Source organism: Pezoporus wallicus, unplaced genomic scaffold (genome assembly GCF_028554395.1).
Source record: "Pezoporus wallicus isolate ANWC-B61680 ecotype Strahan unplaced genomic scaffold, APGP_CSIRO_Pwel_v1 contig_13414, whole genome shotgun sequence".
NCBI classification, from domain to species: Eukaryota; Metazoa; Chordata; class Aves; order Psittaciformes; family Psittacidae; genus Pezoporus; species Pezoporus wallicus.
In genome coordinates this window covers 78,437-93,489 of record NW_026635828.1, presented here as the reverse complement: position 1 = coordinate 93,489, position 15,053 = coordinate 78,437, and the positions used below count along the sequence as shown (strand labels likewise).

Sequence of the window (15,053 nt, the reverse complement as noted above, 5' to 3'; positions counted from 1 at the left end):
AGAGCAGACCAGCACACCATAAGAAGACACAGGAAGATGTCTGAGTGTCTGTAGAAAAAATTACTTTAAGCACACCCAATGCTCTTGCTCTGCAGCGGTAGGGAAAAAAACAGGAAGTAAGATATACAGGAATAATTGTGTTAATAATTCACCTGCTAAGCCCATTTGTGAGTGGAAGAAGAAATTCTTTGGCTGCAAGTGTTGTATTGTGGTAAAGTTTCTAGAAAGACAATATTGCATAAAATGATTCTGCAATTACAAGGGAATTAGAAAAGTATGTTCAAAAGTAATCAGTAAACTCAGTAAGAATTGAGTGGAATCTCAACTGGTGAAATATTCTTTCTGTACAGCTTTGCACAGTGCATTTCAATAACTTATCTGGATGTTCCTTCAGTTGACAGAGAAGGAAAACTTTTGTAACACTTAGTGTAATTGCCCTTTTATGAAATATTGAAGTTCTTCCTAAAAGGCTACAAATATATAATACACTTGTAGTAAGTTAAAGGCTCAACCTTAAAATGAAAAGGCTTAGTAAAAAACAGACTGAAAGTTACTGCAGCAAACCAAAGTCACTACAATTACACTTAAATTTTTTTTATTACTTTTAAAGACAATCAGCAGTATTGACAGGCACACAGACACAAACACAAATAAAATACAGCAAGAGCTTTCTTCCTCCGTATATTATTCAATAAAGTAGCACTGCAACAAACATTGATTTCATGCGTAAACGCGGAGAGGATTTTAAACTCTGCATATGGCACTTATTTCAGCTTTTGTACAGCCCCATTTGCAACAAATTCCTGCCAACCCCAGAGAGTCACGTTTTCTTCTGGGATACTTGGCCCAAAGGTAATTGTTTGACCCCATGGGGTTTGCAATTCCTGTTCCCCCCCTCTCCTTCTTAACAGCCTCCTCTACCTTTCGAACAAGTTCTTTAAAGTCATCTGCCCCAGGTACATACTCATTATTGTCATTCAAATTATACAAGTCATTAATCATCTCCCATCCAAAAGATTGGCCGCTTCTCCGTGGCTGCTCCACTTCAGGACCCGAAACTGACTGCAGCTTCAAGTTTCCCAGTAGTTTGTTACTTGCTGTTCTCACAGAATCTGTTTAAAGACAAGATTTTTTTTTTTCAGTTCAGACTGTAGGAGTACCAAAAGGAGCATGTAGACCTAAAACAGCAATAAAACCCCTTCCATTAATAACAAGCGAAGTACTGTTATCTAGGACACTTGTCAGGATTGCAGAGTCTCCACTCCATGATTTACTTACAGCTTACTTTTATGGGAATCTTACATTTTAAAGACTATGCTGCCTGGTAGACACAGAGAGTGCACAGCTAGAGCCATGCATGAGGTACAATTATCTTTTCAACTTCAGTGTTACTGACTAGAAGTCTCAATACTTCTATAGAAACTAATTTTTTTGGTAAAGACCTGTGCCCAGAAACCACACAGTACTATGTCATGTGGCCCATAAATTAGATTAGACCACTCCTGTACCATGTACAACTGCACAAACTAGCATCATATGAAGAACAGATGTAGGGAGGACTAAATATTGGATGAAGTATGTAAACTGCTTCTTATAGATTGTGTTTTTCCATAGCTATTTTCAGCCTATGCTTTCCACTCATTCATTTATCAAGGGCAGAGGCTTGCAGAATTTACTCAGAAACACACTTTGTCTCACTGACTGAAGTGTTCTCAAAAATCCAGCTCTACTTCCTTTCACTTCATACTGTTTCTCTTGGCCTTACTTCTGCAATGCAAGCGGCATTGCTTACTTCAGCCAATACGAAGAAAAGCAGCTCTTTCATTTAAGTGAAAATGAAAATCCAGAGTGTTTGTCTTGTGGTCTTAACGCTGTTAGTATGTTTTTTTTTTTGTTTCAGAAAGCTAAAAGAATATGAGAACACCCAGAGAATGTTATATTTACATTAATGCTACTAATTAATATGTGGAAGCTAACTTTCAGATAGAACAGCTGCCTGAATATGTACAAAAAAAGTGGCTGTAGCTTCTTTACCAGTTAGATGGTAACTGCTATTTAGTAATCTTTTGGGGCAGGGATGACTTAGACAGCATCCAGCACAGTGCAGGCTCCTTACTGACTGCTGCTCTCAGAAGCTACTGTTAATAAGAACAAAGTTCGCTGGGAAAGAACACAACCCCAGTAGAGGCTGCATATATGTAACTTGTTGTAATTACAAAGGTAAATTTTATCTTTTACTCCACTGGAAAAAGAAAAAAACAAACACAAAACCAACCAAACAAAAAACCAAACAAACAAAAACCCAAAACCCAAGTAAAACATTCCCAAGACACCCAAAATGCTGGCTGCATTAACTGTCTGAGGTCCAGTGTTATTTCATTAACACTATACTCAAGTAAGAAAAAAGCTCTTCTGTGGCACAATTTAGCCACAGTTCCAATTTTCTTAAAAATGTTATAGTCACTATTCAAAATATCAGTATCAATGAGGTTTAAAATTACCCTGTTACACTGCTGTAATTTCAGAACACTGCCCAAACCCCATCTGCTTACATTTTCTTAATATATTTGACTTGGACCGTGAGACTGTAAAGTTACCTGAGGCACATTTTACCCATTATCTGTTCCACCACAGATTCCTGAAGCAGTTCTTGCCGTTTAAACTGAAGCACTAGAGTCCCATCCGCCCTCCAACGTGCCAACTCTTCTGTACAGAGCAGCACAAGCGACAGATAAAAGCACAGAAGGACCCCACGTCCAGCAGCGCCCCTCGCACACCTCTGGAGGGCGAGGCGCACCGCTTACAGCTCCTGCCAGGGAGGGGAGATCGAGACAGGTCTCCCCGGACCGGAGAATTACAAGCTTCGGCAAGGGAGCGAAGCCACAGCGAGAAGCACTCCCTACCGCTTCCTGGGGCGCATCACACTTACCTACATGTGCCATTTATTGTGTGCGTTTGGCTTTTTTAAGTAAAGAGCGCCCAGGGAGACTCTGCCGCCGGCAGGGGTGCTCATCCCCGTGCACAGCAAGGTCCCTGAACAGACCCAAACTTCGCGAGTTATCCCAACTAATACCACACCAGTGAGTGCCCCGTCTCCTCCTCTACATCTGGGGGCTCCTTTCCTAAGTCGCGGGAACCGCCGAGCGGCGCCGGGAGCTGGAGCGCCGAGGACGCTCCGACCGCGGCTGGGGCGGGAGGAGCGCGGAGCGCCCCGAGGCGCTAGCCTTTGTCCGCTCTGTCCCATTGTCCCGTGTCTCCTCACGGAGCCTCCGGCGACCGAGGAGCCCCGAGAGCTACCTCTGTCCGAGGGGCTGCCGCGCCGCCGTCCGCCTGTCGCGGCCGCTAACCTCGCCCTGTCCGCTCCTCGGATACTCACCGGCCGCGGCCGTCGGCTCCATGGCCAGCGCGGAGAGGCGCTTCCAGCGGGACCCGCCGCAGGTGAAGATGACGGCGCGGATGAACTCCCTTCCGCACAGCTTCATCCCGTACCCATCGCCCTCGCCCGCAGGGGGCACGGCGGGCGCCGCGCCCCGAGCGCGGTGCGGACCCGGTGCCGCGGCGCAGAGCAGCGCCGCCACAGCGCACAGCAGCTGCAGCTTGGCCCGCATGGCTCCGCTTCCTGCCCTGCCTGCTCGCTCTGCGCCAGCTGCCCGCGGCCTCGCGCCTAACAGCTGCCTTCCCCGCGTGCCGAGCGCGCTGCTGCTACCAGCCCGCCTCCCGCCTTTTATAGGCTGAGGGAGGCGCTGAGTCACCGCCCGCCCCCGCTCCCCGCTCCCCGCTCCCGCCGGGCGGGACTTGCGCTCGGAAGCGGCCTGGGGTCGGCCCCCGGCAGGTCCCGTGGCACCGCCGACGCGCTGCGTGCTGCCGCGGCGGAGCTGAGCCTCGCCCGCAGCCTCCCGGCTCGGAGCGGCTCTGTCCGGGACGTGCTTCATCCCCGGCACTCCGGCTCCGTCCCGGGTTTACTCTTCTGTGGTCAAGTACCAGTTGCCGGTGCCCTCCCCAATGGCCCTTAAAATGGGAAAAACTCGTGCTCATCAGTGTTTTCCCTGTGCCGAACCTGCATAACTACTCCTACATCCAGCTTCCTTGAAGCAAAAAGACAGGGCAAGTAAAGTGAAATAAACTCTCTTCCACTGTTTAAGCTGTGGACGGCTGAGGTGGGATTTAAAAGCCTGAATTCCTCTTAGGCTTGTCACTCTCAAGACCCATGCTCAGTGGCACACGTGCTGGGTCGTGGAGCACCATGCCTGTATGTTTTATCAGTAGTCCCCAGCAGGCGCCCACGGACAAGGGTGGCATTCGTCAGTCTCACCAAACAGCTGTGCTGCCTCCCAAAGAATACTTTGGCTGTGTTTCGGTTTGGCTTTGTTTGTTTTTTTTTTCAGCGCAACAGGACAAGAACCGGCTGCTCTCCTCTTTCGTAAACTGTCAGACCGTGAAAACCAGGGAAGTTCATCTACCTAAAAATTCAGTGAAGCTCATGTCTGTGCATCCTTCTGCATGAGGGCTGTGCTTTCCATCTCCTGAGTACTGTCAGTGTCTGCCCTCAAAACCCAGTCTAGAGGGAGAGCACAAAGAAGACACGAGTCCACAACCGAGTGATTTGCCTAAGTGGGCAGAGAAGATGTAGACTCGGTTACTTTCTTAAGGAGGACTTGGGTGTTTTACACTGAGCTGAATCTAGAAACAAGCCATGGACGACTAAAACAGTGAGCAACTTGCAAAGCTGTTTACGCTTGGGCTTTCTTTTTGGTCCGGTCTTACATGTTTCAGGCGGTGGTATCACTTCAACAGTAGACAGTGATAGTAACCATCACCCAGGCTGTCAGTAGTCCTCAGAAGTGCATGCTGCTAATCTGAAATTCCTGAAGAACAAAACCTCGATCTGCTTCTCCCTCAGCTGAAGTTTTAACTGGTGCTCTGTTACAGACAAGCTGTTCAGGGTTAACCACAGCTTGCATTTTTAATGAGAGCAGCTGCTTGATCTTGGTGTCATGGGCTTTTTCTGAAAACACCCATCACATCAGGTGAACCTACTCATGGACTGCAAGTAGTCTTCTAGGCAAGAGAAGTGGTGCGAGGGCTCCAGTCATGTGTGAGAGCACTACCAGGACTTTCAGGGCAAAGGAAGGTGGTTCCTGAGTCAGGGAGTGACTGACCTGGTGAGTTACCTAGGTTGTAAACTAATATAATTTATTTCGTACTCTCCTTTGGTGCCAATGCCCAATATTGGATCCAGTCTTTGAAAGTAGCAAAATGTTGGATATGTCCTTCTCAGAGTTTTTACCAGAGATTTTAGAGAGGTCCCCAGGTAGCAAGATGATTTGTCAGTCTAGCAGGGAAACTCTTGACTATCCTCATGCTTTAGTTTCAATTTTAACTGGATCACCAGTTACTGTGGCATCACATCTAACTCTCCCTAAGCAAAGACAGACATGATGACCACCTTTAGGGCATTTTTGTAAGATCCTGATTTTTCAGCTGTTGGAAGCACATAACTTCTGACTACAGCTGCTAAATACAAACTGTTAAGACACTGGAAAAGAAATAGTTCAAACTGTTTTTTCTGGCCTCCCCTTCTTCTTCATCAGGGCTACTGAATGTGGAAGACAAGACTTCCTGTGATGCCCATTATGCTTGTCAGTAGCTGATAGAGCACAAGTTGTCAAAGAGGCCTCAGAGGGAATCCCTTCTCAAGACATTTCTCATTCCTCAGGGAAGCCCACAACGCAGCACTCTTCATCACTCTTCTTGCTGAAAAGCATCAGCTATGAATGCTACATTGATATGATTTAAGACTGCAGCAACAGGCAGTGAGTTTATGAGTTTTATTAACGATCATATCTGAATGAGCTGGCAGTAGCTTGACATTGCTTAATGTTACTATGCTTAATGCGGTTTCACTAGTAGGGTGTATTGCTCAGTATTTTTTCTTCAGCTGTATTTTAGTAACACTGCCTTTGCATCTAGGGTTTTCAACTACATCTACTGTGATATGTCATAAAGAAACTATGTCGGTCATATAACTTTAAATCATACAAGGCATTATACAGAAAAGCCTAAGTGTCAATCTCTCGGTAATTTGCAGTGAATTTAAATAAAGCCACAGGCTAGGTTTGTTTACCTGTTCCTCATAGCTAGAAAAAATACTTCTATAAAAAAATGCATGCAGAAGAAAATAATTTAAATACTTTTAAATTATACTTCTAAACAATTTAATTACTTTTAAATAATTCAAAGTAAATGTACACCTTTTACTCTTTGTATTATAAAAACCAGACAACAGCAGAGCAAAGAAATGAAATTTCATTTATCATCTGTAGGATCTTCCAGTATGGTGTGGTGTTTCTCAGGGGTCAGTGTTGGGACTGGCACATTCAACATCTTTGTCGGCGACATGGACAATGGGATCAATGCACCGTCAGCAGGTTTGCCAAAGACACCAAGCTGTGTGGTGTGTTTGACACACTGGACGGAAGGGATGTCATCCAGAGAGACCTGGACAGGCTGGAGAGGTGGGACAGTGCAAACCTCATGAAGTTCAACAAGGCCAAGTGCAAGGTCCTGCACCAGGGTCAGGGCAATCCCATGCACAGCTACAGGCTGGGCAGAGTCTGGATTGAGAATAGCCCTGAAGAGAAGGACTTGGGAGTGTTGATTGATGGGAAGCTCAACATGACCCCACAGTGCGCGCTCACAGCTCAGGAACCAACTGTGTGCTGGGCTGCATCAAGAGGAGCGTGACCAGCAGGTCAAGGGAGGTGATCCTGCCCCTCTGCTCTGCTCTCGTGAGACCCCACCTGCAGTGCTGCATGCAGCTCTGCGGCCCCCAACACAAGAGGGACGTGGACCTGCTTGAGTGATTCTAGAGGAGGCCACAAAGATGATCCAAGGGCTGGAGCACCTCTGCTATGGAGACAGGCTGAGAGAATTGGGCTTGTTCAGCCTGGAGAAGGCTCTGGGGAGACCCTGAAGCAGCTTCCAGTGCCTAAAGGGGCCTATGAGAAATGTGAAGAGGGTCTTTTTAAAAGGGCCTGTAGTGACAGCACAAGGCGGAATGGCTTTAAGCTGAAGGATGAGAGATTTAGATTAGATAGGAGGCAGAAATTCTTTACTATGAAGATGGTGAGACACTGGCACAGGTTACCCTGAGAAGCTGTGGCTGCCCCATCCCTGGCAGTGTTCAAGGCCAGGTTGGATGGCGCTTTGAGCAGCCTGGTCTAGTGGAAAGTGTCCCTGCCCATGGCAGGAAGGCTGGAACTAGGTGATAGCTAAGGTCCTTTCCAACCCAAACCATTCTGTGATTCTATGGGTACATCCATAGTACTGTCTCAAGGTAAGTATTTCAAAGTTTTTAGTTTCCTAAAATAAGGCAAGAATGACTGTAAAGATGATTCTCCCCCTTGCACTTAATTTTGCATCTGTTGGCCAATAGCTGTGAAAGTTTATAGAAAGTACAAGATGTTTCATGAAAACAGGTGGCTAAGTAGATACCCTTTAACAGCAACTTGATAGCCTTGAATTCCTTCAATGAAAGGCTTACTCACACGTTAAATGTCAGACAATCTACAAGGAAGATCAGACGTAGAACAGAAATGAACAGACTTGTCTTTTTTTTTCTCAAAGACTTCATTTCAAATTCATGCAATTCACTGCTGCAAGAACGATTTAGTTTTTAAAAGCTTCCCAAACATGAATTTAAAATATTTCTTAAGTTTGTATTGTACCAGACAGGATTCTGCAAGAAATGTGAAATACCATTTCATGTATGCAATTGGTGACCAACTACCAATGTTATCCGACAATCTGCTTCACATGACAATGGGTTTTAGGAAGCAATTCAACTTCAGAAAGTTTATAAGTAAAAAAATGAAGAAATCCTAGTATTTTTACATAATAAATTCCAAGACTGGTTAAGCAATTAAATAATAATGCAGAAATAATCTTGTTGGAACTACATGATCCTAAGGTCCTTTCCAACCCTACCCATTGATTCCGTAATGCTATGTCCAGATGAGTGCTTTCCTCTTCTACTTTTAAAAGCAGTGATATTGCAGTCATTAAGTAACTTCAAAACATTTAAGCAGGGTCTGTTAATATCCAGCTTTCCCTATTGTAATTGAACGGTTCAGAAAAATTATATAATTCAGTCAAGGAATGAAGGAAGGACCCAAATTGGATCCCCCCCCTCCCCTCCCCCGCCAAAAGAGACCTTTCTTGTTTCTCAACAATACTCATGTATCCTATCAAAACCAGATTAACAAGAGAGGTGTGGGATGGGCAGCTGTGGTTCACAAGTAGCATGCACTTTCTTGGATTCAGTAAGACATATCCATAACAAGAACACAGAGAGATTAGTTCTGACATCTTCATCATGACTTCTCACTTTCCTGGAAGAGTCCTGCTCTGACTTGACACTGATTCAGGATACATGGCTATCAGATACTACAACCAGAAAACCCAACAGGATTATGGTGGCAAGAGCAGTGCCCTCAGGTCAAAACAAGTTTCCCCTGCAGTTATTCTCCATCTCTTCCCCCATGATTCATAAAAACAAAGACAGTAAGTCTTAGAGCTGAAGCCAGTTAGGCTTCAATGACAGGAGGGAGCCGGCTGTTTTAGGTGTTTTATTATTTCTATTAGTACAATGGCTATGATTGTTACAGGCAATTTGTGTTGTAAACATTGATTTCCCTGAAATAGACTCTGTTATAGGTAAGCTTTCCTGCTTTCTTTCCCTGTTCTCTGAAGGAAATCATATAGTTCAACCACACTGTAGCCTGATTATCAGATATGGCCAAGCTTGGCACATGCAAGCATTTCAGTGCACTGGCAGTAAAATAAATACTGCATAACAAAGACCAAGCATCTTCAAAACAAAAGTATGTATCTATCGACGAAAAAGCAGAGATAACAGTAAAAAATAAAGATAGTAAAGACAACTAACTGTTATCTTCTTGATCTTTGGCATATTCTATGTAGCTTGTTCAAATCCACTTCTGGGCTTGACATTAGATTGTCCTACTTAAAACCTGTTGCTTTTCACTTACAGATTTGGTAACTTTCATTGATACTGACTGTGTAACACTGAAATAAACTTGCTCCATTTCTGTCACTTTTTAGTGTGGAGTCTTGCAATGGATTAACATTATTGATTGACGTTTAACCTTTGGGAGAAAAAAAGTTTCAAATTCAGCTAGGATGGAGTAATAAACAGCTATCCTATTATCTCCTAAAACTGCTGTCTGGGTCATATTTGGCTTAGCCTGCTTGCTTCCTTTAACACCACTTTTTGATTCAACACCATAGTCAGCAATCAATCACAAACACTCAGATATTAATTCTGAATTCACAGTAGATAGGATTAGGGTATTTCCTGGGATTGGTAAATAAAACAGCTGTACAGACTATTAAAACTGCTCTCTTGTAAAAATTTCTTTTATAAGATTAAAAGGAGGGTTAAAAGGCACAGGTGGAGACATACAAATAGCAAAACAAGCTGGTTTACTCGCTTTTCTTTATTGGAAGAAAGAGTATCAATAGATGACAGACATCAAACATAAAAGGCTGTCATAACTTCTTCAAAATTGAAGCAAGGTAGACTTCAGAACTTTGAGGAGAGGTAGTCGATGATCTGTTATTCAAAGCAAACCAAAGCAGGGATACATATGTCCCAGGAGTAGTACGTAAGGTAGTACCAAGTAGTGATGGATTATGTTATAAAACAGGCAGAAAATGTGAGGTGGTCCTGCGCTGCATTTTGTGAGCTCAGGGAACATGAGGAGCACCATAGGCTGAGTTGAGGCACGCCTTCCAAAATCACTGCCTTAAATCCTGAACAGCCAAAGTGCAAACCAAGCTACTATAGCCACACAAGCTGTAATAACCCATTTTATCACTCTGCACATTAAAATACATCACATTTGCAATCTGTTACAGATTTTTTTTGTTGCGTCATTCACATGCAGATGACAGAACCAATTACTGAATGCAGAAGTGAGGGTTCTTTCAGAAATCAATCTTACACAGCTATGGAAACTGTGCTATTAATTTCTCCTATGTTTAGAAGCTTTTGACTCATTATCTATTCACTTGTCTTTCTGTAACAATATTCTGATTTTAGTCAACTAGTTTTCAAAACCAGAATCAGGTCATTAGCTCCATCTGGAATTTAATTTTTAACTCCAGAAACTGTTAATACAGTCTTAAGCTTAATTCATTATTGGATGCTTTTTGAGCATTTGTGTTTCATTCCACCGTTAGGCTAATGCTAGAAGAGTTTCCATCTGAAACACAAAATCAACTGTTTTTAAACAAGATTTCCAATACAGAAAAAATGCATTTTTGCCAAGTGTGACATCAGAACATTCAAATATACTAAAATTATATTCTCAGTATACACCATTCTAAAGGCTTGCAAAAAATGCCTCAGATTTCATTACTTGTAAGGCTTCTTGGATCTACCCATTACAAGAACACAGATCAATAATTTTGCTTGCTGTTAGCCTAAGTTAATATTCATCTTAGTAGTGAAACGCTTGATTTTATGCGAACAAATTATCCTGAGTTTCAGAATGTCAAAAAAGCATGAAAAAGATTGAGGAAATAGCTACACATTTTTTTTTCTCTTTTTGAGAAATTATCTCTGCTCATACTTCAATTTTTTTCTAAGAGGAAAACACACAGTTAGCAAATGATGTGTTTACTTCTGAATCTACTTCTGATAAAGGTTATTTATTCCAGAATTTGAAGGACAGGTGGTAGTTTACTGCCTAAAGAACAGCTAATAAAAAGTGTCTTATTTGTCAGAGAAGTTGACTGTCTATTCGTGTCTTCAAATTGAGCTGTGTATCCTTAAACACATTTGAAAATTATGGTCATAGATACACAAATTTGTAACTTCCAATTAACTTATTTTTGTTGATTATAGTGAGTTTGGTCAGTACCAGACATTTCTACTACAGGTGAAAGTTATTTTCAGACTCTAAATAGACATTGTAAATGCAATTATTTCATTCTAAACAAGAAAAATATACTACAGCAACAACGGATATTTTCAAGAGATACACACAATATGAAAGTAACTGCTTTAGAAAGCACTGATTAAAAAATACATATTTTGACTTTATAAAAGCTCATAATTTTCTCATAATTTTAATGATTTAATGATTTATGTCCAAAACCAGTATCAGATCTTCTGATTTTCTCCAGTTCTTTGTAAGTCAGCAGTGCTCTGTGTGCCCAACATTCTATGCCTTACCTTAAAAAAAGAGAAATTCCTTCACTGTGAGAAAGCAGTGGAAGTAACAACAACAAAAAAATCACAGCTATGTATTATTACAAATAAGCTGATGCCAGTGTAGCATTAAAGTTGTCTTCAAAGAAGTTGGATAACTGCACATGGAAGTGTTTGGTCTGACTCAAGTACCTGCCTTAGGCTGTATTTGTCTCAAAGTAGTTCAGCCAAAAAATACCAAATGTGCTGTTATTGTTGCTGTTCCTGTAGCCCCTTTCTTCTAAAAAGCACAGTGAGTTATAGCAGAGGAGGTCTACGGAGGAGGGCCATGAGGATGATCAGGGGACTGGAGCACCTCCTATAGGAAGACAGGCTGAGAACGTTGGGGCTGTTCAGCCTGGAGAAGAGAAGGCTGCATGGAGACCTCATAGCAGCCTTCCACTATCTGAAGGGGACCTACAAGGATGATGGAGAGGGACTCTTCATCAGCGACTGCAGCTACAGGACAAGGGGTAATGGGTTAAAACTTAAACAGGGGAAGTTTAGATTGGATATAAGGAGGAAATTCTTTACTGTGAGTGCAGTGAGGCACTGGAATGGGTTGCCCTGGAATGAGCTGCCCAAAGAAATTGTGCATTCTGCAGGCCTGGCAGTGTTCAAGGCCAGGCTGGACAGAGTCTTGGGTGGCATGGTTTAGTGTGAGGTGTCCCTGCCTATGGCAGGGGGTTGGAGTTAGATGATCTCTAAGGTCCCTTCCAACTCTAAATACTCTATGATTCTATGATTTATTATACATGTGCATTGGAGTGGAAGCATGAGGTACAGCAATGACTTTGCATCACCATGTACTTTATACCAATACCATACTGCATTTGCCCAATTAGGAATCTGAGAAGAGGGTGGATCAGACGTACACATGAAAACACGCATAAGCTTTAACAAGTATCTTAGACATGCCATATTTGGGCACAATTTTTCCTGTTGTCTTAGTCCTAGGCTAAAAGACAGCAGGCTACAGGCAGAAAGCAGGTAGCACAGGACTTGAAGAAGCATTTGTCAAAGAATACGGCTCACTAAAAGATCTGCTAAGGCAGTTACCTAATATGCAGTCTTAACAGCATAGCACACAAAAACTGTAGGGTGCGGAATGCTCTGGGTAAGGCTGGAATGAAAACATCTGGGACAGAGAATACAAAAAACAAAGATACAGGCTGAACATCACACATAAGTTGTGGTCTTCTGACTGTGGTACAAGAAAGGACGAAGATTAGGCAAAGAATGTGCTTGTTTTGGCTGATACTATTTGGTGTAATACCAACAATCTTGTTTAGCTATGCCTTAACTCCTAGTTTTATGATCATTACAACAGTGATTTGAAGCTGCATTTGTGTGCAATAAACCTGACTGAATATTGTAACACAGTGAAGACATTCTTTAAACCAGGTCTGAATGCTGAAATCTCTAACTGCAATTTTTCTCATATTGCAGTGCTTGGGATCTCCACACACCAGTAATATTCAGTGGGATGATACAGATTACCACTCCCAGTAACAGATAATAACACAATGTTAGTGAGTTGTATGTGGCATCTGATTATGGAATAGCAAGAGATCTTAGGTGACAGAGATGTTACAGATAGTCAAATCTCAATGCCTGTCACCCATGTGCTAGAGCAGATGGCGCAGTCACCATCCTTCTCACATGGCTCAGGATACAGGATGTGAGCTATCTAAATCCTGGAAAAGGTAGCTACAGTCTCATTGGTGAATGAAAAAGTTCTGTGCAGTTGCAGGCTGGCTAAACAATTGTCCCCTCCTCTAATCATTTATCTGAATAACACCAGCGGTATGTACTTGGGCTAGGAGGAAAAGAACATCAAGGCCAAGAAGACAGGTCCATACTGATTCTCAGTGTCCTCAGACATTCAGAAAAGGTAGTGCACCTGAGGGCTGCTCTGTAACCCTGTAATCCCGAAAAGACTCAGTTCTGATACATGACCCTGGCACACTTAACAGATTTTCAACAGCAGAAGCAGAACTCAAAACAGGTATTTCCCCTCATGCGCTCAGTTTTTGCTTTAATTAGCCCAAGCTATAAAGAAGGAAAAAACCTCCTCCAATTTCAGCGGGGGAGAATAAGCAAATCATGAGAAAATGTTTGGATATGTAGGCTAAAGACAGAATAAAAAAATAATTGTAAGCAAGATCAGAGATAAAGTGCCTAATGAAAGAGAAATACAGAAACTTTCCAATTTAAACTGATTCCAAAGAATGGAGGACAGCAGATGCAAGGCTGTTTGATCAAGGTGGTTCAGATATAGGGAAGACTGTGCAGCAGGGAAATAACAGCAGATTAGTTCAGGCGAAGCAGTTGACTATAAGGCTGAAGATAGGCATATCCTGGAGGAAAGAGACCATTTGAAAAGGAATAATAAAGGGAATGGTGCATACATTCATTATTTCACCCAGAGATGGAGCATGGCTTGCACCAAGAGAATACATGGGCAAGCAGAGAAGTGGCTGAGAAAGCAGTATGGGAATGGACACAATGATCAGGTAAGTAGTAAGAACAAGCATTGTGGCTGAAGGTCAATTGTATCATAAAACCTTCTCTTCAACTACTTATTTTTAATCTTAAAATACAAATGAACTCCTGAACCTAATTTCCTAATAAATTATAATCATTCTTCAGATTTCCAGCTGAGATTCATCCAGGCTAGTTCACTTCATTTTATTCTACTGCTGACATTAGTAATCAGTTTAACTTCCTTCTCTATCCTATCCTGTAAGTAGGACCTGTAGACCCAAATACCTCATGTGTTTTTACAAGGCTAAACCAACTAATCACTTTGTCTTCTCTTGCAAGGGAGCCTGGCATTCTCTTGTAATTTTAGCTCTTCAGTAATTTTAGATTCTTTATATAGAAATGATCCAAATTATGTATAAACTTCCAAGGAATGTATTACCATTTTCCTGCATCAAGACCTTCCTACCTGTAATCTGTATTTGTACTAAGGTTGTGGAATATCCATCCCTGGAGATATTCAAAAGCTGTCTGGACATTTTCGTGGGCAATTTGCTCTGGGTGATCCTGCTAGAACAGGTGGGTTGACCAGACAACCTCCCGAGATCCCTTCCAACCTCAACCACGCCGTGATACTAAGAAATCTCACTTGATTTTTCTAGACTTTGCTTGGCTTTCACAATTTCATCACAATACTGGATTATACTCACTCTGTAATCACCTAATACATAATTTTTGTCCCCTTTTTCTGTCATTTCCATCTGGAGAGCTCTGATAGCAGAAATCCCTGTTAAGTTTTTAGCTTCCCACTGACCTTTTTATCGAATTGAATCCTATTTTGTTATCTCAGTTCTTCAGGTCATCAGTTCTTGTACTACAGTTTGTTTCTTCTCTGCTGATGACACCAATCAAGTCTGCCACCCACAGATTTCATTAGTATAACCTACTCAATTTCAAATACAGACCAAAGCAGATCCAGACCAAACCCTGCTAAAGCCAAGCCTTCCTGTCTGAACACAAACCTCTGACATCTTCTCTTCGCTCCAGTGTTTACATGTCTACTAATTTCCATTTCTCTCATGCTAACTTAATATTCATATGATGCCACAATAACTGCTTTCATGAGTTTGTAGTAGATCTGCCACATTTCTTTCGGAAAGAGAAATGATTTTCCTGGAAAAGACAGAGTTAGCTTAGCATATTTTATTTTATTGGCCATTTGGCTCCATAGCTTCTTTTCTCCAAAACATTTTCACAAGCCTTTGCTGAAGTTGCCCTAGTGGCTCTGAAGTCA

The 15,053-nt window shown here is 42.4% G+C and overlaps 1 protein-coding gene across 1 annotated transcript; it reads right to left on the bottom strand.

The window, feature by feature from the left end:
- Window positions 1-671: 671 nt before the first annotated feature.
- On the bottom strand, window positions 672-3,625 carry LOC130593302 (relaxin-3-like). Its single transcript, XM_057398342.1, has 2 exons — window positions 3,377-3,625; window positions 672-1,112 (listed from the first exon to the last, which is right to left on the bottom strand). Exons 1-2 carry the CDS (start codon window positions 3,606-3,608, stop codon window positions 745-747), a joined length of 600 nt encoding a protein of 199 aa, XP_057254325.1. The 5' UTR covers window positions 3,609-3,625; the 3' UTR covers window positions 672-744.
- Between the last annotated feature and the right edge of the window lie 11,428 nt (window positions 3,626-15,053).